The sequence below is a fragment of the Triticum aestivum genome, chromosome 2D (genome assembly GCF_018294505.1).
Source record: "Triticum aestivum cultivar Chinese Spring chromosome 2D, IWGSC CS RefSeq v2.1, whole genome shotgun sequence".
Classification (NCBI taxonomy): Eukaryota; Viridiplantae; Streptophyta; class Magnoliopsida; order Poales; family Poaceae; genus Triticum; species Triticum aestivum.
Genome location: NC_057799.1, coordinates 537307797 through 537330586, shown reverse-complemented (window position 1 = coordinate 537330586; position 22790 = coordinate 537307797). Strand labels below are relative to the sequence as shown.

The 22790-nt window shown below is 51.5% G+C and overlaps 2 protein-coding genes across 2 annotated transcripts; both read right to left on the bottom strand.

Annotated features, from left to right (window-relative positions):
• Positions 1 to 238: 238 nt before the first annotated feature.
• On the bottom strand, positions 239 to 2111 carry LOC123054301 (uncharacterized). The gene has a single exon (XM_044478035.1). It carries the CDS (start codon positions 1744 to 1746, stop codon positions 409 to 411), a length of 1338 nt encoding a protein of 445 aa, XP_044333970.1. The 5' UTR covers positions 1747 to 2111; the 3' UTR covers positions 239 to 408.
• Positions 2112 to 6601: 4490 nt separating this feature from the next.
• LOC123049846 (uncharacterized) lies at positions 6602 to 8104 on the bottom strand. The gene has a single exon (XM_044472712.1). The coding sequence runs from the start codon at positions 7981 to 7983 to the stop codon at positions 6736 to 6738; it is 1248 nt and encodes a 415-aa protein (XP_044328647.1). The 5' UTR covers positions 7984 to 8104; the 3' UTR covers positions 6602 to 6735.
• Positions 8105 to 22790: the final 14686 nt, after the last annotated feature.

The following is a 22790-nucleotide window of genomic DNA, read 5'->3' as shown; positions in this document are numbered from 1 at the left end:
CCAACTCGGGTCATATTTTGGTCAATTCACAGCCAAACAACCTGGCAGATAAAGACCGTTCCTAATTTGCACCTCAAATTTAACCACAGTTCTCAAATCCATCATGAGACATACAATAAATACAATTCACAATGTCGATGAAATTACAGTGAGGCACTGATATTGCATTTCTAGCCTAGATAGATTCAGAAGTGAAAACACATGGGGGTTGTAGTTACTGAGCCAAACAGAACAGTCAGAATGAATGCAGGTGGAATTAACACATGTACCCCAAAAAGAAACACCAGCTGTTATTCCAGTGCATTATTATGCGTTTATTCCAGCACCTCCGATTTATTGGCACTCATAACTTTAAATCCAACATGCTGTGTGCACAAGTTTTTAAGAAACTGTCGACTCAATCTGCCCTCATCTTGCCTCAATTATCCAATCCACCTCGTACAGCACAGGCTTGTTATACGCGCAAGGACTGATCTTCCCCCAGCTGCAGTGGAATCCACTACACCAACTACTACTACAACGATGCATCGGAAACCTGCAGATGCCCCTGACATGCTCCATTTCCTCGCCTTTGAGATCGACCAACGCCTTTTCCTTACTCTTGAGATCAATGGTGAAGAAAGCACCACCCTGCTCGACGAGCATGGCACCTCTCCTCTCCGCGAAGAAGACAAGGTTTATTTTGTCACCGCTTCCTAGATTTATCAGGTCAGAGCGCAACCACCCTCCTGCACCTCCATGATCACAGTCATCTTGTCCTTGCTTGGCCCAAAGCTCCAGCACACCATCATCTTGTATACTCACAAAAGAAAGCTTTCCATCTCCGGTGACACATGGAAACGGCACTCGCCGCCGCTGCTCACCGGCGTGGACGTTGATGGGGATCTTGGTCAATGAGACATGTGCCGTGGCGACACTTACATTGAGTGTGTAGAAGCTTCTCTGGTCTGTGAACAGCCAGTGCACGGTGCCAGAGGTGACCACGCCGGCATACGGTCCACACCTGACGAGGTGTGAAACCTGGTGACACCTGATGGGCGTGCTCCAACTGTCTGTGGCAGAGGAGTACCCACAGGCATACATGACTCTGTTGGCGGCTGAGTATGTCAAGACGACCTGAAACGACGGATGTCGTCGTTGCTGATCCAAATCATCAATGGCTCGGTGGTCCTCATCGGTGAGAAGAGCATAGCCAGTTAGGTGCCTTCTCACAAATCCATGGTTTACCAAGAAGGGGGGCTGTGGGAGCAAATGCCTACCCCGCTTGTCGATCAGAGGGCGGCACACTGCAAGATGGAGCTTCTCACGGCGTTGGGGGTCGGCCGGGGTAGGCAGCAGGATGCGCACGAGGAGAAGACCACGGCGTGATGCCAGTGGCCTTGCAAAGTTGAAGAGCCCGTCGTCGTTGGCGACGAAGGAGTCGAAGGTGAGATGGCCGCCGCCAGCCTGAAGGCTCAAGAATTGGGGAGGACTGTCGGGTATCCTTCTCATGGGCTGAATCGCGGCGGCCACGTTCGCGCCGACGTTCTGGTAGAAGATGCCGACGAGGACCGAGGGGCGCGGCGCTGTCTCCGGCCAGAGGCCGATGCGTCGGAGGAAGACCGGGTCTTTGATGAGGCAGAGCCACTGTTTGCACGTGGCTGCGCAGCGGAGGAGGTCCTGGACGCCCGGCAAGCGCTCGAAGACGAGGAGGAGGAGGTCGTCCAGGAGTTCGCCGGCGGCGCCCACGCGTGCGGCCTTGGCCATCCGAGGTCAGCGGCAGGCTGCGGGGTCTGGCGGCGCGACACCGCGAAACGGCGATGTACGAGGTCGTCGGAGGGAGGTGGTCAACGGCGCGGCGGAAGGTGGGAGCGGCGGATCTGATATGGAGGAGGAGATGGGTGGCGGCGGACCTGGGTTGGTGAAGAGCGCGGCCGGAGTTGGTAGGAGCTGCTAGGGGATGGGGAGAGGGGGGAAGGGCGCGGAGGGAGCTCGGCACGGCGATCGGGGAGAGCAGCTCGGGGTCGTTGGGTCGTGGTCGGCGACCCCCGGATCTGGATGGAGTTGGTGGCGAGGTGGGGCACAGGAGCTTGGCATGAACTATGGAAGCATCACCACCCTATAGGCACATCTTTTCCACACAGATAAATATAAATAGAAATGTTTGCCACCGACGGCCCAAACTTCGATCGGTAGCGTCGCTTGCGCCAGAGCGCCACGCCACACCGACCAACGCCAAAGCGCCACGCTACACTGACCAATGCCAGAGCGCCACGCGTCCTGTGAGCCGTGCATCGGCCCGACGCACGAGCAGCGGGAGCGCGTGGCATACCTCCATCGACAGAGCGAGTTGGAGAACACGGTGAACGGGTGAAGCTTAGTAGCTTACCATGCAAATGGGCAGGTTGGTTTGCTAGTGGGTTCAGTGCATTTGGGACTGGTATAGTGGTATGAGTTGCAACACCACTAAACATGAGTGGATTGGGAGTGACTGAAGTTCAATGAACCAATACAGTTGGATTTGTTGTGTGTAAAAAAACAGTTGAATTTGAAGTGCACTATATTGCGCCCCCATAACCTCCGGTATAGAAGCTCTACCCTCTTTTTGGAGCTCCCTCCCAAAATTATTGAGATAGAGGGAGGTATGGAGAATCCGCTAGAGTAAATTTTTGCCCCTCAAACCGCCATGTTAACGATTATATGTAGGGATGGAACAAATGACTCTACTAGAGTTGCTCTTACAAAGCCTATTGCTAAATGCCACGCATTTTGAAACATAGTTGCTCTACTTGCTCCTACTTATTGTCATGTTGCTATAACATTGATTACAACATGCAGGAAATTAGCAAATTGACACACAAGTGCATGCATGTCCAGTAAAAGATTGAAAACAGTCGTTTTATCCAATACAACATCATTAACGTATTAGATACAAAAGAGCCAACACAAAGTGCTAACCCTAACAAAATTAAGTGATCTTACTGCCCACAGACCCCATAAAGACAGTTTCTTATGGGGATTTGATTGAATCATAGTAAAAAATATTAGCATGTCAATGAACTTTTATCCATTCTAGTTAACTTTTCTTCTCAATGCTGATCAAATTGTTGGCTAACAGAACTTCAACCAAAATTTCCACTAGGCAAAAATCTGCCAAGGCAAGCTTAGGCCAAAACCAAACGCCATCTTATAATACTGAAAATGGTACTGTAGGAGCCTCCACTTCTACTTTTGCTAAAAAAGAATGTCTTACGCGGCATTATCAATAAAATATCCAACTTACCTTGATTTTCCTAATGTAATTAATTACATACGGGACAAGGTGGTGAGATTTTCCATATTTGTGTTTTAAGGCTTGAGTTGATTACTCTGTAAACACAATTTTTGGACAAACTTCATTGCAATTATTTTGGAAAACACATCACACCAACCGGTTGATACGATGCTCGCGTCGGTTGGTTACATGGCCATCGAATTGAAGCGGGATCATGTGTTCCTGGTCTGCCACCTCATCCCTGCGGCAACCACCCATGCGTCCCAATTTGCAACCTTAGAGCATCTACAGCTGGACTTGGCAAATCCGGCCCCTCAAACGCCCGCGGACGCGGCCGGGCGTGTCCGCGGGTTTTGACCGGGCACGCCTCATATGTTAGCTTCCACACCCGCGTCTCTCATATTTGAAACTTCAAAACCATGCAACCCATGCAATACTACGTATAAAGTATAAAACACGATCAACTAGCCGGATCATCATTGCATCGCTAGACAAAAGCGCATAGTTCATCGAAGGTTCATCGGCGGACAGTGCAAATTCATACTATAAATACTTAGAACATAGATAAAACAAAAATAAAATGGGGACGTGCGAAGGAATTCACCATTTCTTCGCTGGCCACTTCCCCTTCTAGCCGTCGGCGTGGTTGTGCCCCTCCTCCATGTAGGCGCCAGCGTGCGGAGGTGCGTCGTCGTCAGTGCTGGAGCCGTCCGTCGGGTCGGAGGAGTCGGAGCTGCACCTTTTGCCCGACAGCCTGCGAAGCAGGCGGTCCTGCTCCTTCGCATGCGAGGCCACCTTCGCCTTCGCCGCCTCCTCCTTGGCATTCTTGCGGCGGAGGCACCGCTCATTCGTCTCCACCGTCGTGAGAGAGCGGCGGAGGACCGACGCGAGGAGCGCGGCCTCAAGATCGACCGGCGCGCTGACAATGCCTCCCCCGCCGCTGCCCCCTTCCTCGCCTGCTGCCGCTCGTGCGTCGGACTCGGCGCGTGCCGGCCCCTGCGCGGGCACGAGGACCCAACGGTGGCCTGGTACCACTTCCGGAGCAGAGGGTGGTGGAGGTGGGCGGCGCACCTGAAGGAGTGGAGCGGAGCAGCCAAAGCTGCACGTCGTGCAGGAACGGCTGGCGACGTCGCCGGCGCTGCGTCGACGAGCAGCGGGCGCTAACGAAGTACATCCGCCGCTGCCGGACCCGCCTTGGTCGAGCTGTGAATGCCTCAACGCGATGCAGAGGGCGACCTCCTCCACGTCGTCGGGCTCCGCTTCACGCAACAGGCTCGTGAAGTCGTCATTGGAGCCGGATCCTCACCAGAGGCAGCGCTGCTTCGGTCGCCAGCCATCGAATGGGTTCGAAGGGGATCGGAAGTGGAGTTCAGATTGATTGCGGTCTATGGTTTTCCAGATGGGGATATTTGTGGGCACGCGTGGGCTAGGATGGGCCAAGCCGACGTGGCGGACGCGCCTGGACCACCCCATATCGGCCCCATATTTGGGCTGGATACGAGGGGCGCCAGAGAGCACAGGCGTTTGAGGATGGTTTAAGGCCCCCGTCTGGGTCGCTTTTTCGTGACCGGTCAATGACCGAGCCGTCCACCCGTGTGTTTTGGGGCGGTTTGGGGTGACCGGCTGTGGATGCTCTTATCCACCCCCTTCGCATCGTCAGGTCCCCACCGACCCCACACACGTATATAGGAGCAATCGCCATCCTGGCTCTGCCATGGCCTAGCAACCAATTCCAGCTTCCTGTGTTTGTGTGCCTTTTCTTGCCGGTGTCTCACGTGTGTGCCTCTCCGCCATGGCCCAACAACCACTCTTGTTGCTCATCCGCCAGAAAAATGCGAGAAGATGTGCCCCTGCTCCAGGCAAGGTGCTGCAAGGCGGAGGTGGCTGCCGTCCATCGCATCACGAACTAGGCAACACCACTGCAATGGCAACATACACAACCCACGATCCGGTGATGCTTTTGCAACCAGGGTCCCGTTGTACTGAAGTTTTCTAACAAGGGTCTTATTCCAATGGTGACGAACATGGCGGGAGATGCTTTTGCAACCAAGGTCTTTTTGCAACGAAGATTTGCAACAAGGGTCTTGCTGCAATGGCGACAAATACGGGCGAAGATACATTTGCAACAAGGGTCCTATTGCAAGGAAAGTTTGTAATAAGAGTCTTGTTGCAATGGTGACGGACACGACCACGAGCCAAAAATCATGGGAGATTGCAACACGGTTCCCGTTGTAGAGAGCCGAGCGCAACCTGGGTCTTGTTGCAAAGGGAAAAATGATTTGGGGAAAGATTGCAACAAGGCTCCTAGGGCCACGCGCAACACTAGCTTTGTTGCAAAGGCTTGGGGGAGATTTTATTCAGACGGCTATTCAAAGCTCCTTCCGACGGCTGTTGAGGCGGTCGATTTGTTTAGATTATCACCGAATTGACACGTAGCACTGCTCTAATTATTTCCCTTAGGAGTAGTCCTTCATAAACAAAAAACTTTTGGATAATACCTCATCAACATAATAAACCTAGAACCACATCCAGTTATCATACTTAGCAGGCAACATAAGAAGGAACAGGGGAAGGAGGCGGAGGCACACAAGCCTGTAGAGTCGAGAGGATTTTTTTTGAGCTGGGGAGAGATGAGAGTCTGATGGAGTGGCAATGGCGCGATCTGTCTATTAGGCAACACCGCAACACTTTCTTTTCCGACAAGCAACACTTCAAGCTCAGAAAAATGTATATGTGCGGCTCGATGCTCAATTTTGGCTCCCATGTACTCCCTCCGTTTGGAAATACTTGTCACAAAAATGGATGTATCTACAACTAAAATACATTTAGATACATTCATTTCTGGGACGAGTAATTCCGAATGGAGGGAGTACGTGTGTTGCATCACAAAAAGACACAAACGAAGTGATGTTCGTTCATGGTATTCTGCTTTAAGTTGACACCATTGTTGCATCAACTTGATTTTTTTTTTGACATTGTAGCACGGGGTTTCAAGATAAACATATTAAGTTATTTTAGGGACAAACAAAATTCAGCTACATACTGAGCCAAATAGGATAGTCGGACTGAATACAAATGGAATCATCACATCTACCCTGAAAGAAATGTCTGCCATGCATCGTTTTGTATCCAGAATCCCGGTGATCCATCAAGACATATACCCGATCAACGACCGACCCATCCTAGCTAGCTACAAAATACTAAACCCATTCTATATGAATTTTGATTTTGCTAACCACATATCCCATGCGGTAATACTAAACCCATTCTGGAAAAAACTACTAAACCCTACATGTTGTAGGTACATGTTCATTACAAATTATTGAATTAAACCGTCTTCATCTTGCCTCTGATCAGTGGTGGAGAACATGCCACGGTCAAACACCCAATCCATCTCGTACAATACTGGCGTGATGAAATCGAACCATCTTCTGCCGTAGACTCCGTTACACCAAGTACTACTACAATCATACATTGGAAACCTACGATATCTCTTGAATGACTCCGCGTTTCCTCGCCTTGATATCAATGTACGCCTTCTCCTTACTCTTGAGATCAATGGTGAAAAAAGAACCACCACACCGCTCGATAAGCATGGCACCTCTTCTCTCTGCGTAGAAGACGTTGTTTATTTCGTCCTTGCTTCCTAGATTTATCAGGTCGGCTCCCAACCACCCTCTTGAGCTAGCCTCGCGGCCATAGCCGTCGTCATCTTGTTCTTGCTTGGTCCAAAGCACTAATATACCATGGTTCCGCATACTGACGAACGAAAGATTTCCTTCCCCGGAGACACACGGAAACAACACCCGCCCCCACTGCCGACAAGCTTCGACGTGGATCGGGATCTTGGTCAGAGAGACATCTGTGGTGATAGCCTTTACATCGAGGGTGTAGAAACTTGTCTCGTCCTTGTACAACCAGTGCACGGTGTTACGGGTGACAACGCCGGCGAATGGTCCACACCTGATGAGGTGTGAAGCCTGGCAAAACTTGGTGGGCGTGCTCCAAGTATCCGTGGCAGAGGAGTACATGTAGACATATATGATCCCATTGTCGCCGGTGCAGGTCAAGAACACTTGAAACGACGACGACCGTTCTCGTCGTTGATCCAAATAATCAATGACACCATGGTCCTCGTCGGTGAGGAGCGCGCAGCCGGTGAGGTGCCAGTCCAAGGATCCACTTAAGTCGAAGGAAAGCAGTGGAAGAAGACTGCGCTGCTTGTCCACCACAGGACGGCATACCGCCAGCAGGAGCTTATCACGGGCTGTACCGCCCATGCCGTCGAACATGGTAGGCAGCAGGATGCTCACGAGGAGAAGACCACGGCGCGATGCGAGTGGCCTCGCGTAGGCGAAGAGACCGTCGTCGTTGTCGACCAGTGAGCCAAAGGTGAGATGCGCACCATGGACGAACGAGCTGAAGGTAGCATGCGCTCCCCCAAGCTGAAGGTTCAAGAATTCCGGAGGCTGGCCGTGTTTCGGACGGGGCTTACCGACGGGGCACGTAATCTGGTAGAAGATCCCGGCGAGGATGGACGGGCCGCGCGCCGTCTGCGGCCAGAGGGCGATGCGTCGGAGGAAGGCACGGTCGGTGACGAGGCCGCGCCATCGCTTGCACGTGGCTGCGCAGCGGAGGAGGTGCTGGTAGCCCGGCAGGCGCTGGAAGACGTCGCGGAGGATGTCGTCCGCGATTTCGCCCCCGGCGCGGCGTACGCGCCCATTGGTCATCGATCTCCGTTGCGGATGGGTGGATCGATCTGAGTATAGATTTGTCGAGGCTGGCGGCCGGTACCCTTGCACGACCTAGACGAGCACCAAGGAAAGGATCAGCTTATGACGAGCCGTACGTATCAAGAGTCAATCACAATCACCGTTTGAGATTTCGAACGTGTAAATGTATCTACACACAAGCTAAATAAACCACGGGCGATATATATCGTGCATGTCAGTTAGCAAAGCCCTGAAAAGTCTGGAGACCGTTCCCAAGAGATCAGGTTACCAACATTTGCTTCGTTCCCAAAAGTTGGCCATCAGTTTTCTCTTTTCTTGTTAAACAAAGTACGACGATAACTGCCACACGGGTGAGCGTTAAGGGGTCTGCCTACATGTTCTGTGTGGTGTTTAAGAGGACCAGCCCACACGTTTATGTGTGGGCAAAACAACTAGCGCCCACACGTCTCTTTTTTTCCTTGTGGTCCCTCTCACACGCCTATGTGTGGGCAAAATGCATAACGCCCACACGACCTCTCTCAGCCACCAACCTCATGGTCCCGCACGCCCCGCTTGACAGTCACCACGCGTCCCCGCAGTTGCCATGGTCCGGACCCTCTTCAATGTCCGTTTAACTGCAGTTGCCATGTCGCTGAACTACAGTTGCCATGTCGGACAACTACAGTTGTCATGGTTGCTCAACTGCAGTTGCCATCTCAGGTCAAGTGCCAGATGCCATTTTGGACAACTGCAGCTGTTGCCATGTATGGTCTGGTTTATTATAGTTGCCATTATTTGAAAACTTTAGAGGTTGCCACCAACTAACACTAAGCAGTTGCCATGTATGGTCTGGTTTACTACAGTTGCCATGATTTGAAAATCTTAGGAGTTGCCACCTACTAACACTAGGCAGTTGCCGTGTAGCGCTATAAAGAGACATGGCAAAACAACATGTTCGGGTAAAAGAGAGAGTTGCCATCTCATTACAAGCACACTAGGGCAGTTGCCGTGTACCCTGCAAAACACATGGCAACTAACATGTTCGGGTAAAAAAAAAGAGAGAGTTGCCATCTGCTACACTAGGGTAGTTGCCATGTACACTGCAAAACGCATGGCAACTGGCAGCTTGGGTGTGGAAGAGGAGACGGGCGTGTGAGCGAGATGGCAAATGCCCACACACAAGCCCTTGTGCATGAGTGAAAATTGGCGTGTGGGCGAACTACTAAACGCCCACACACCGGTCCCTCCGTGTGGTGAAACGGACGTGTGGGCGACCGGGTGAATGCCCACACACCAGCCTAGTCCTACGTGCCACCACAATCATGCCAAGATTCGTGCACCCACAAACGGACACGGATCCACGCGTGTGGGCGAGATGCAAGTGCTCACACGTGTGGGCGTTAGTGTTTCCGTAAACAAATGCAAGCTAATCTTATGCTGAGAAGCCACCAGGTTTTTCCTTTATTTTAAACAAACGCAAGCTAATCTTATGATGAGAATCAGGTTAGATGGACTGTGGTATCCCAGCCCACCAGGGTTCAAGTCCTGGTGCTCGCATTTGTTCCTGAATTTATTTCAGGATTTCCGGCGATGCACATTCAGTGGGAGAAGACGTTCCCGTCGACGACGAGGTTTTATTTCAGGATTTCCGGCGATGCGCATTCAGTGGGAGGAGACGTTCCCGTCGACGACGAGGTGCCTACGGCGACTTCGTAAATTTCAAGATGATATGCCGACTCAGTCTTTCGGAGGTGCTCATAGGGTAGGGTGTGCGTGTGTGTGTTCATAGGGGTGAGTGTATGCGCGTGTATATGAGTGCTTGCGTCTGTATTGTGTTAAAAAAATGGGAATAAGCGATTCTCAAGCAATGGACACGTTAGAGCATCTCTAGCAGCGCATAATGCCGACTCGCAAAACACGTTTGCAGTTCGCGGAAAAACGGCTTTACGGGCCGGCGCGCCGGCCACAGAGGCAGACCCCGCAAAACAGAACCGTATAAAAGGATATTCACGAAATATGCTCTTTTACGGGTCGGCTTTGCGGGTTCTGCTCTTGCGCCGCTGCCGCCGGCCTGCAAATCCGAAATTTGCACTTCAATTAGACACAATATAATACATTTCTTTGCTTTTTCAACGGCATTGGATACATAAGACATCACCAAATCTTTGCTAGAATAGTAAGACCAAAGAAAACAAGAACCACAATTATGCATTTTAGAAGATATCCAACTTTCATAACTGCTCTCACTAGTTGGACCAATATCTTCTCCATGCATTTGTTGTTGATCTGCGGATTCTTGATTTTACATTCTCCATTCTTCTTCTTTTGTTCTAAAGAAGTAGATGTTGCTTCCCCTCTACTTTCTTCTCTAATTGCGCATGCAGCCGCATCATTATCTTCGATTCTACTAAGGAGTGCACGAACATCTATTAAATTTCTTTCTATCAATAAATCAATGTATTCTCCTTCCCCAAACCAAAATGAGCATCCATCTTCCGACACACATGACGATGTTCGAAATGAGCTATCGCAACTGAACCAAAGAATACGGTGCCAAAGCCGAATGAAAACAACGCATACCCTGTCGTTTTCGCATTTGAAGAACAACCATCTGGGGTGCTTCGGCGTGCCCGAAGTTAGCCACAGCATTGTCCGCGTGCAGTCGTCGCACTGTATGAGCGGCATCGGCGAGCCGCAGAGCCGCTGCGCGAGCGCCGTGCCCGGCGGACGGCCGGTCGAATCCATGCCGGCAAACCATCGACGGCGGCGACATGACGAACCCATACCTGCACGCGGCGATGGGGCTTTGCCAGGGCTGCGCGGGGTGCTCCCCGACCATTCCATCGCTTGGCGCAGCCACCGGCGGCCGGAAAAGCCAAATCCGGCCACCCGCGACGAGCGGCCGCTGATCTGCAACTTTCCGGCCCGCCGACGCAGGACGGGGTGGGGTAGGGCAACCTCGGGCAGGTGGCGGCCTTTCAGCGTGATCCCGCCGGCTAGTGTCACCGGAATTGTTGGCGGCGGCCCGACGGCGGGGCGAGGGGGAGAGGGGAGGTGCTAGGAGGGGAAAAGCGTGGGCTGAAATGTCCTCCCCACCAACCACTCTCGCTATATATAGGGCGCCGATGTGCCGGGGGGGGGGGGGGCTGCGTATTCGCGGTTGGAGTCGAGATTTCGCCGCGCCCCACAAAAATATTTACGGGCCGGACGCGTTTGCGGGGTTTGTTCGGGCGGGATTTTTTGCGCCGACCCGCATTTTGGTGATTATTTTGCGGGTCGAGGCTTTTTACGGAGTCTTTTAGAGATGCTCTAACGAACAACAACAAAGTATTCAAGCTTCCGAAAAGCATACCTAAATGCTATAGAACTGGCATAAGTTCTATAGCAACTCAGAGCGAACGCGGCGCCTGCCCTCTCATGCAAGGCACAAATCTCAGCACAAGGAGAGTTGACACGTCGTCATCCCCAGCCCAATCGCTGGCGACAACAAACATACGAATGTAGATGTAGAGGCGGATCGGCTCGACTCGTTAATATAACGAGCTCACATCGACTCTGTGTAACTCACGAGCCAGCTTGTTTACATCTTTTGAAATTGTGGAGCCACCGATCAAGATGTCATGACGACAAGGCTTTCATTACAAGTGTGGGGGCAACAGATAGAATCTTAGGGTGTGTTTGGGAGAAAAGTATTTTTTTTGTTTTTTAGAATACTGTGATTTCCGAGAAAAACCTTGGTATTAAATATTTTGAAGTGTTTGGTTCAAAAAATTACTGAAGTTTAATATACTGTGGTTTAGTTTTTCTGCAGTATTTTAAAAAGAGGTCCCGACCACTTTTTTAAAAACTGAACCAAGCAAAATCGTTGGGGAGAGTACTCAGCCTATTGACGTTGTCGTCTACGTACAGATCAGAAAATACAATCGCCGCCTCAGACGACTGCTCTGTCTGTTATATTTTACGTAAATGAATTCACTGGTTGCCTATTGATTTCTGCATGTCTCAAACAAAGCTACTTTGTTAAATAGATCGGGCCTTAGAGCACACACAGGAGGCTAACCTCGTGCATGGCCATGTAGCTGCTCGTGATTAATTACAAAAAGGTTATTAATCCGGTCGTACACTAGCACACGCTGATTAATCAGGTGGTATTGCTTTTTAGGTGTTGCTGAGTTAGCACATGCTATTCGCCACGTAGTTATCAGTAAGAACTGCAGCAAAACAATGCCAGCCAAACGCTTCGATGGACTTGACAAAACTGAGAAAAACTATGGTTTTTGAAAACCAGAGTATTTGTTGCCCACTCATAAAAATACCATGGTTTTAGAATACTTCGGCTTTTCAGAAAATGTGCTGCCAAACTAAGTTAACTTAATTTTTTTCTCCATACATATCACTTGTAACACTCTCTCACCCCCCCTCCCTCCTTTTTCTCAAAACTGTTGTGGCAGCTGCACTATTGTATTTGTTGAGTATATGTGTTACGTGCATATTGTGTATTGGGCCCGTCTCCTAATTCCTTGTATAGTTGAGGTTCGTGGCCTATCTTTGTACATCATATATACGTGCCTATACACTGGAGCAATACATCGTGCAATGACAACATCATATATGGTATCAGTTTTTATGTTCTAACCCTAGCCTTCCACTGCCGCCGCCACCGCCGCGCACCTCCTCCACGCCGCCGCTGCCACCTAACCGCCGCCGCCCGCGCGTCTCCCGTGCCGGCCGCCGCTCCTCTGTGCCGTGCGCGCTCCCCAGCTGCGCCGCCCGCACTGCCGCTCCTGCCTGCCTAGCGCGCTACCCAGCAGCGCAGCCCGCATCGCCCGATCCTCGCCTCGCCCGCTCGACCCGGATCGCGGATCCCCTCGAGTGCCCAACCCGCTTCACCTCCCTCGCCCGACCCACTTCATCCGCCGCCCGCAGCCGCAACTCCCGCTCGCCAGCCGCACCGCTCGCTTGCCGAGCCGCAACTCCCGCTCGGCAGCCGCATCGCCCGCCCGTCGAGCCGCCAGCTGCCGCGCGATCCCGCGCCGCCGCACACGCTCGACCCACCCGAGCTGCCTGCTGTCGCCGCTCCTCCCGAGCCGTCCGAGCCGCCCGCGCCATCCCGTTTCCGCCATGCCGTCCGTCACCTCCTCCGCGTCCACCAACTCCAACCTGTTCGCCGACGCCAACCCTCCCGACGTCAATGACATCCGCAACCTCAACATCTTCGAGCGGGTGCAGGTTCGTCTCTCCCAGGCGGACTCCTCCTACTACACGTGGAAGACGTATTTCTCCCTCGTGTTCCAGTAGTATCATCTCATGGACCACGTGGACGGCACCGTCGACTCCAGCCTCGTCTCCGAGTTTCATGACTGGTGCACCATCGACACCACGATCATCAGCTGGTTTTTCCTCACCATCTAGCCCGACCTCTTCTACACGGTCGTGATGGACGGTGATGATGCCTGCGCCGTGTGGACCAAGCTGAACGGGCTCTTCACCGACAACCAGCTCCAGCGTTGTGTTTTTTTGCAGCAAGAGTTCTTTGGGTGTCATCAGGACAACACCTCCGTCGACGACTATTGTCGCCGCCTGAAGACTCTCGCTGACGAGATCGATGATGACCTCCACCTCAGCACGCTCACCGCCGGGCTCAACGAGGACTTCGGCAACATCGCGGCGAACCTCAGCCTCATTCCCAACCGCCCGCTTGCCGAGCCGCAACTCCCGCTCGCCAGCCGCATCGCCCGCCCGCCGAGCCGCCAGCCGCCGCGCGACCCCGCGCCGCCGCACACGCTCGACACACCCGAGCCGTCTGCTGTCGCTGCTCCTCCCGAGCCGTCCGAGCCGCCCGCGCCGTCCCGTTTTCGCCATGCCGTCCGTCACCTCCTCCGCGTCCACCAACTCCAACCCGTTCGCCGACGCCAACCCTCCCGACGTCAATGACATCCGCAACCTCAACATCTTAGAGCGGGTGCCGGTTCATCTCTCCCAGGCGGACTCCTCCTACTACACGTGGAAGACGTATTTCTCCCTCGTGTTCCGGTAGTATCATCTCATGGACCACGTGGACGGCACTGTCGACTCCAGCCTCGTCCCCAAGTTTCATGACTGGTGCACCATCGACACCACGATCATCCGCTGGTTTTTCCTCACCATCTAGCCCGACCTCTTCTACACGGTCGTGACGGACGGTGATGATGCCTGCGCCGTGTGGACCAAGGTGAACGGGCTCTTCACCGACAACCAGCTCCAGCGTTGTGTTTTTTTTGCAGCAAGAGTTCTTTGGGTGTCATCAGGACAACACCTCCGCCGACGACTATTGTCGCCGCCTGAAGACTCTCGCTGACGAGATCGATGATGACCTCCACCTCAGCACGCTCACCGCCGGGCTCAACAAGGACTTCGGCAACGTCGCGGCGAACCTCAGCCTCATCCCCAACTGCCCGCTTGCCGAGCCGCAACTCCCGCTCGCCAGCCGCATCGCGCACCCGCCGAGCCGCCAGCCGCCGCGCGACCCCGCGCCGCCACACACGCTCGACCCACCCGAGCCACCTGCTGTCGCCGCTCCTCCCGAGCCGTCCGAGCCGCCCGCGCCGTCCCGTTTCCGCCATGCCGTCCGTCACCTCCTCCGCATCCACCAACTCCAACCCGTTCGCTGACGCCAACCCTCCCGACGTCAATGACATCCGCAACCTCAACATCTTCGAGCGGGTACCAGTTCGTCTCTCCCAGGCGGACTCCTCCTACTACACGTGGAAGACGTATTTCTCCCTCGTGTTCCGGTAGTATCATCTCATGGACCACGTGGACGGCACCGTCGACTCCAGCCTCGTCCCCAAGTTTCATGACTGGTGCACCATCGACACCACGATCATCCGCTGGTTTTTCCTCACCATCTAGCCCGACCTCTTCTACACGGTCGTGACGGACGGTGATGATGCCTGCGCCGTGTGGACCAAGCTGAATGGGCTCTTCACCGACAACCAGCTCCAGCGTTGTGTTTTTTTGCAGCAAGAGTTCTTTGGGTGTCATCAGGACAACACCTCCGTCGACGACTATTGTCGCCACCTGAAGACTCTCGCTGACGAGATCGATGATGACCTCCAACTCTGCACGCTCACCGCCGGGCTCAACGAGGACTTCGGCAACGTCGCGGTGAACCTCAGCCTCATCCCCAACCGCCCGCTTGCTGAGCCGCAACTCCCGCTCGCCAGCCGCATCGCCCGCCCGCCGAGCCACTAGCCGCCGCGCAACCTCGCGCCGCCGCACACGCTCGACCCACCCAAGCCGCCTGCTGTCGCCGCTCCTCTCGAGCCGTCCGAGCCGCCCGCGCCGTCCCGTTTCTGCCATGCCGTCCGTCACCTCCTCCGCGTCCACCAACTCCAACCCGTTCGCCGACGCCAACCCTCCCGACATCAATGACATCCGCAACCTCAACATCTTCGAGCGGGTGCCGGTTCGTCTCTCCCAGGCGGACTCCTCCTACTACACGTGGAAGACGTATTTCTCCCTCGTGTTCCGGTAGTATCATCTCATGGACCACGTGGACGGCACCGTCGACTCCAGCCTCGTCCCCGAGTTTCATGACTGGTGCACCATCGACACCACGATCATCCGCTGGTTTTTCCTCACCATCTAGCCCGACTTCTTCTACACGGTTGTGACGGACGGTGATGATGCCTGCGCCATGTGGACCAAGCTGAACGGGCTCTTCACCGACAACCAGCTCCAGCGTTATGTTTTTTTGCAGCAAGAGTTCTTTGGGTGTCATCAGGACAACACCTCCGTCGACGACTATTGTCGCCGCCTGAAGACTCTCGCTGACGAGTTCCGCGATATTGGCGTGAAGATCGATGATAACCTCCTCCTCAGCACGCTCACCGCCGGGCTCAACGAGGACTTCGGCAACGTCGCGGCGAACCTCAGCCTCATCCCCAACCCATCCTTTGCTAAGTTTGTTGCGTACCTCCGCTTGGAGGAGCGGCGGATGAAGCAGGTGAAGGCCCGGGCCATCCACACGTCCCTCGCCGCCGGTACCACCCGCGGCGGACCCCTGATTATGTTTGCTAAGACTACATCGGTGGTTCCCCCAAGAGGAGAGGATGATGTAGCATAGCAACGGTAGGTATTTTCCTTCGTAATGAAACCAAGGTATCGAACCAGTAGGAGAACCAAGCAACAAAACGTAAACAACCCCTGCACACAAATAACAGCCACTCGCTACCCGACGTGTTAAAGGGGTTGTCAATCCCTTTCGGGTACGGCGCCAGAAATTGGCGAGGAGACGGGAGAAAATTGTAATAGATTAAAATAATAGATCGCAAATAAAATAAAATGCAGCAAGATATTTTTTGTATTTTTGGGTTTAATAGATCTGAATAAAAATGCAAAGAAAAAGTAGATCGCAAGGCAAATATATGAAGAAGAAGACCCGGGGGCCGTAGGTTTCACTAGTGGCTTCTCTCGAGAAAAATAGCAAACGGTGGGTAAACAAATTACTGTTGGGAATTGATAGAACTTCAAATAATTATGTCGATATCCAGGCAATGATCATTACATAGGCATCACGTCCAAGATTAGTAGACCGACTCCTGCCTACATCTACTACTATTAATCCACACATTGACCGCTATCCAGCATGCATTTAGTGTATTAAGTTCATGGAAAAACAGAGCAATGCAATAAGAACGATGACATGATGTAGACAAGATCCGTTTATCTATATGGCGGTAGATATAGATCTCGTCTTTTTATCCTTAGTAGCAACGATACATACGTGTCGGTTCCCCTTCTGTCACTGGGATCAAGCATCGTAAGATCGAACCCACTACCGGGCACCTCTTCCCATTGCAAGACAAATAGATCAAGTTGGCTGTCGGTGTCAAAACCGGAAGATCTCGGGTAGGGGGTACCAAACTGTGCGTCTAAGGATCAATGGTAACAGGAACGAAGGATACGATGTTTTACCCAGGTTCGGGCCCTCTTGATGGAGGTAAAACCCTACGTCCTGCTCTTGTTTATATTAATGGAGTATCAAGTACAGAGTTGATCTACCTCGAGATCATATGCTGTGGTCTAAAACCTGAGGGTATGATCAATAATGTCATAATAATCTATCGACTAGCCTGGCCTTGGCTTATATAATGCACCAAAGGCCTAGGATAACAAGAGTCCTAGCCGAATACGTTGGTGGAGAGGAGTCCTTGTCTTGATCACCAAGTCTTGTGGAATACTCCTTGTATGTGGCATGGGCTGCCCGAAGTGGCCCATGAGTGAACCGCCATGGGGGTCCTCGGCCCGATCCACCTGGTCGGGAGACGATGTGGTGAGTACCCCCTAGTCCAGGACACCGTCAGTAGCCCCCTGAACCGGTCTTCAAGTTGGGGACGCTCCTCGATCCTTCCGAACTGTTCTTCATCTTCGGTCATCGGTCTTGAAAACTGGTTCAACAAATCTTCTTCATCTTCGATCTTGAGGATCACCGAAGCAAATCCGAAGAGTTTACACGTCGGGTATCCGAGGAGCCCCTTTAAGTTTCCGGCCTTTATCAATGCCTTGTTATTTGTATGCCACACCTCGGGTTTGAAGTTGTTCCCGGGCGGCAGTGTCCTCTTGCGTCCGAGCTCCAACGCCGGTCTGTATTCGAGGTATCTTTTGCAGCCGAGCACCAACGCCGGACCGCTTCCGAGCTCCAACGCCGGAATGTATTCAAGCTCCAACGCCGAACTATGTCCAAGCTCCAACGCCGGACTATATCCGAGGTGTCATAGATCACCTTGGTTCAAAAAAGTTGAAGGGGTTGAGCCGAGCTTAATGCCGGAAATGCCCTCTATGGAGCCAGCCACTGGCGCCCGAGCTTTACGCCGGACTGCTTCCGCGGTGGTGCACCACCCCGACTGCGGGCCGATTTTTGTCAATATTTTTGATTGGTGCAATTTATTCTCTGCCGAGATATATAGCCAGTAGCCCTCAAGGTGTGTATCGGTCTAAAACCCGAGATGCACCTGAAGGATGACATAAGACCGCAGATCCCAGTAGCCCCTGAGACTCAGGTTGATTTGCAAAATCGTCCTGAGGATCAACTCCTAGCTCGGCGGAATACTTCGGGACACAAAAAGCGGTGTGCAAAGTCCTCGAGACTCAGGTTGGGTGCGACCGACTAACCTGAGGATCATAATCTCCTCGAAAACTATATTGCACTTAAATTTTCTGCACTAGATTGCCAATGCAGTAGCCCCCGAGACACTGGTCGGGTGGCAACACCAGATCAGGGGATCGATGTGCCCCTTTAATATTAGTAAATAATGAGCGCAAAGCCCAGTAGCCCCCGAGCCTTAATGTGGGCACGGGTGGCCAAATTAAGAATCGATATCCGTTTGACAGAAAAAATTTGTTGTGTTTAACACAAACTTCTCAAAAAGAGAATAAAGATCTCTTAAAGGAGCTAGAGCCAGCGAAAGCTGTGCTCGCCAAGGTTGGCCCTAAGGGGCTTAATAGATAGGAAATCGATGCCACGTGGGATTTAGGAGAGCTTTATGTAAGTTGCTCGGTTGTCTCAGCGAGATTGTGCCCCTTGGTCTTTAAAAGATGGGCTGAAATAAATCGAATGTACTCGCATTTTATGATCCTATGTATCCAAGTATTTTACATCATTAATGCTCGGATCCGCATTGTACAAAACTTTGTTGACCGACCATCGGCTTCAACCTCCTCGGCCAGCAGCCGGGGAGTGTTTGTCCTTCTTGATAAAGCCTTTATAAGAGCAAAGATTTACGACAAACAAGGTAATCCGGTCATACGGTTTTATAAACAAAGGTACACAGAGAGATATGTTATATTACTTTTTAATGTAAGAAACATCTTCCAAGGAAAATAGTCCCGCTATCCCTTTCTTTTGGTTGTCATGCTGATCATGATCATGAAACCTGAACTCCGATCAATGTGGGAGCAAAATATTGAGGATTTATTTTGGGGAAAATTCTCGAACTATGTGGTCTTTAGCGAACCTAAATTTTCACTTCCGTCATTGCCGACCAATTATATCCTTTAAGATGGCTAGCTTTCGGCTTCACATAGTCTGAGGTACTAACCCGGATGAACCGGTAGTAACAATCACATAGGTGCTCCCTTTACCGCCTAGACGAACAATCGGGAACGTAGGGGTAAGCACAGGAGCCAGGCAACCCATCTTGGCCAAAATCTTAAGTCAAATTGATGCATATTTATGGCTTTATAACGATGATTACGGAAGGCAGCCCTCGTATATTAAATACAAACACCGATGATATGTTTATTTTGACTCCGTTGCGACCGTTTATCAGTTGAAAGGGGCCCATCGTCGGCTTCCACCCCATTGTAGATGCTACATGAGGTGTTTCCGTAATAACAAAACAACCCTTAGCCGACGTCTCGGTGCCCGAAGGCGGTTGTGTTAGCGGAAACAAGGCAATCAGATATGCGGGCTTTATAACTTTCACTTAGTCATAGGAGCTTTAAACTGGGGAAGCTAGCTATGAGCCCCCGGTTAGTGTTCGGCGACAGCCGAGGTCAAGCCGTAAACACTTCGGCCAATGTTATGAACGGCCCGTCAGTTAACATGGGGTGACCTCTATCGATCTTATAGTTTAACATAGTCATCGGATCGCTGACCAGTTTGCGCTTATTGTGACAGTCAGTTTTCGGCTTTCTCCACTGAGGTGCTTTAACCATGCTAGCTGGAAGCACAATCGCGGTGGTTCTCCCTTTGCACACCTAGCCGAATAAAGCGGAACGTAGGAGGCAAGCACAGGAGCCGGGCAACCCAACTATTGACCGAAGTCACAATTCGAAACCGATGCATATATAGCAATATCCGAGAATGTTTTTGCCAGATCTCTAAAGGTGTCCGGCATTGCACTGCGAGACTTATGCTGGAAACACACAAATAGTTTAAAAGTGCCATAGGCTTGGAAGACCAAAAAACTTCAGTAAAAACTTGACGTCCGAACTAGATCAAGTGTTCGATGCCAATCCAAAAATTGGCCTTAGAAGAAAAAAAAGTGCTTCTGTCGTGCTTTACATGACACATCCTATCTCAAGACTTAAAGCGGGTCAGCCTACGGCTTCAACCTCCTATCCTGAAGGCGGAGTACTTCTCGTTAGGCCAGTTTAGCAAACTAAACTCTAGCGGCTTTGAGAGAGAAATTAGGCTCCCCGGCTATTGACCACACACTCGTGTCGAAAAAAGGAGTGATAGAAAAAGAATTTGCAATGACTAAGAAGAACACTTATTATAAAACAACTCATACTAATTTAAGAGCCCCCAAGTGACTTGGGTAAAAGAATTTTATATATAATGATTGTATGTAACGAAGTACTTATATCATATCTGTGTTCACCCGAACTTTAAACGCATCTTAACCGACCCTCGGCTTCTCCCTCTTCGGTCAAGGGCCGAAAAGTGTTATGTACTCCACCTGTCGAGAATATCGACTGTGTTTCCGATAACCAGGCAATCAGGCCATAAGGCTGTAACAGACAAAGCGCGCTCAGGGAACTTATGCTATATTACTGACGAAGTGTAAGAAGCATCTTTGAAGAAAATAGTACCCCCACCGATACCTTTCTTCGGTTGCTCATTGTTACTATGAGACTTGTGCAATAGATTTTTTGTACTCATGAGTTCCGTTGTGTGCCAACCATGATTGAAAACAATGAGAGCACTAGCTTTCGGCTTCACCCAGTCTGAGTTCCGAGCTCGGATGACCCGATCGTGACAATCACAGAGGTGCTCCCTTTACTCCCTAGCCGAACAATCGGGAACGTAGGGGTAAACACAGGAGCAAGGCAACCCAGCTTGCGGAACACTTAAGTCAACATGGTGCATATTGTGGCGTAATACACGAACAAGGAACGAAGCCATACAAGTATAATCATATGCAAGAGGAAAGAATTCATAAAGGAAGCCCCCAAGTAAATGGGGTATTTGAATTTGTGTGTCACAAACAAAGCTTTTACAAGGAAGTTTTTCACATACAAATTTTTGCCAAAAAATATAATGCTTGGTCGAACCGAACAAAATTTAAAACTGAAAGTTTTTGAGCATGAAAGCGACCTAGCTGGTTAATGTGCTCGGTGTTGATGCGTGGCCTGAGCTTGCGGCGGGACAATGTCCCAGCCCCCAAGCCGGTCCCGAGGTGGCGGAGCGAAGAGCTCGGCACTCTGAAGTGGCGACATAGCACGGCCAATGCAGGCCGACAGTGTGACGCCGAAGTCCCCGGCATGGGTTAATGAAGTGATGATGAAGCCCCCGGTCCAGCCGAGGTAATGTGGTACGTCGGTATGCCGAGGTGACAGCGCTGCCTGACCCGGATCATTTACCTGTGCACAGAAAATAGTGCAAGCCGGAGTTAATAGGAATAATAATAAATTAAAAAAGTTGCATAATTAATAATTTATGCAAAGTGAGTAATAAAATAAATATGGCCCATGTGTTGAGCACTCGATGAGGTAGAGTTCTCTCAACGATACCGAAGTCCCCGAGGCAACCGAACATGTCGGTTTGGCAATTCGATCAACAAGGTGATCATGCGAGCCGATTTATGCCAATTGGGACGACGACGTTGCCTTGCCGAAGTGACCGCGTGACATAGTCGAAGCCAATCACCTACACACATAACATAGTGCGGTCCACAAAGAATAATATATATATATATATATAAAATCCTTGCATAATTGCTTTTCGTAAAAATAATTTATTTAAAGGGATGTGGCCTGGTGCTGAAGTCAATGTTGATGCAGGGCGCCGACGTGACGCGATGGAGGCGTGGCAAGGCCTGAATTCACAGGCCGGTCCGAGTTCCAGATGCGGCGTTCGCCGAACTATATATGGAAACTGACCGAACCACCACGCGACCGTCGTTAATGCGGCCACCATATGACAGACTGGTTTATCTGTTGTAGCAATATGAAGAAAGGTTACTCCCAAAATTGGGACTTTATCCGCACACCCATTGCATGATGGGCGATGAAGCGACGGCATGGCGATACTGACAAAGGATGGCTCGTCGAGGCAAAGCCCCCGGTCCAGCTAACGTGACGAAGCTGGTCGGCTGGTGATGCCGAAGTCTCTAGAGTAGATTGATGAAGAGATGGCGAAGCCCCTGGTCTAGCCGAGATGACGGAGCGGGTCGGTAAGGAGACGTTGCAGTTGCCATGTCAGCCGAGGTGTTGAAGCAGTCGGCATGATGGACATCGTCTTGAAGAAGCAATAGTGCGGCCATGCCGACGCTGGTCATAACTTGTGACGCGGTCAATGCCGGATTGATGAAGTGACCGAGCGGTGATGTCGGCGCGCCTGACCCGTGCAATCCGTGCGGCGATGGCGTTGGTGATGATTTAGCATTCGCGATGTCAAACTCTTGTTCGGATTGCCGAGCTGATGATCCGATAAGGTTAGGCTCGGCTCGATGAAGCGACGATCCATCTAGCGCAGGTCGACTGACGTGGAGCAATCTCACCGGACTGGTTTGACACCAGCGTGACGGTGAAGAGTACCTTCAAAAAGGAGCAAAATTTGGAGCATGTGTTCGGAAACAAAATACAATACCCTACAAAGAGATTCTTCCAAAAAGGTTGTCCAATATCCCATTCATGAAGAAAGATGAACTCAGGTCGGATTCGTATTCGCGCCGAAAACAGATCCGAAAAGTGATGCACTAATCGGAAGGTTCCCGGAGTTTGGACGGTCGGATCGAGCTGAAATTTTGAGAGGTGGTAGATATAGGAATTCAGCAGCCGATCAACGGTTGGATCTTCCAAAGGACGTCTGAGATAGACGCTGGACACCACGCTCC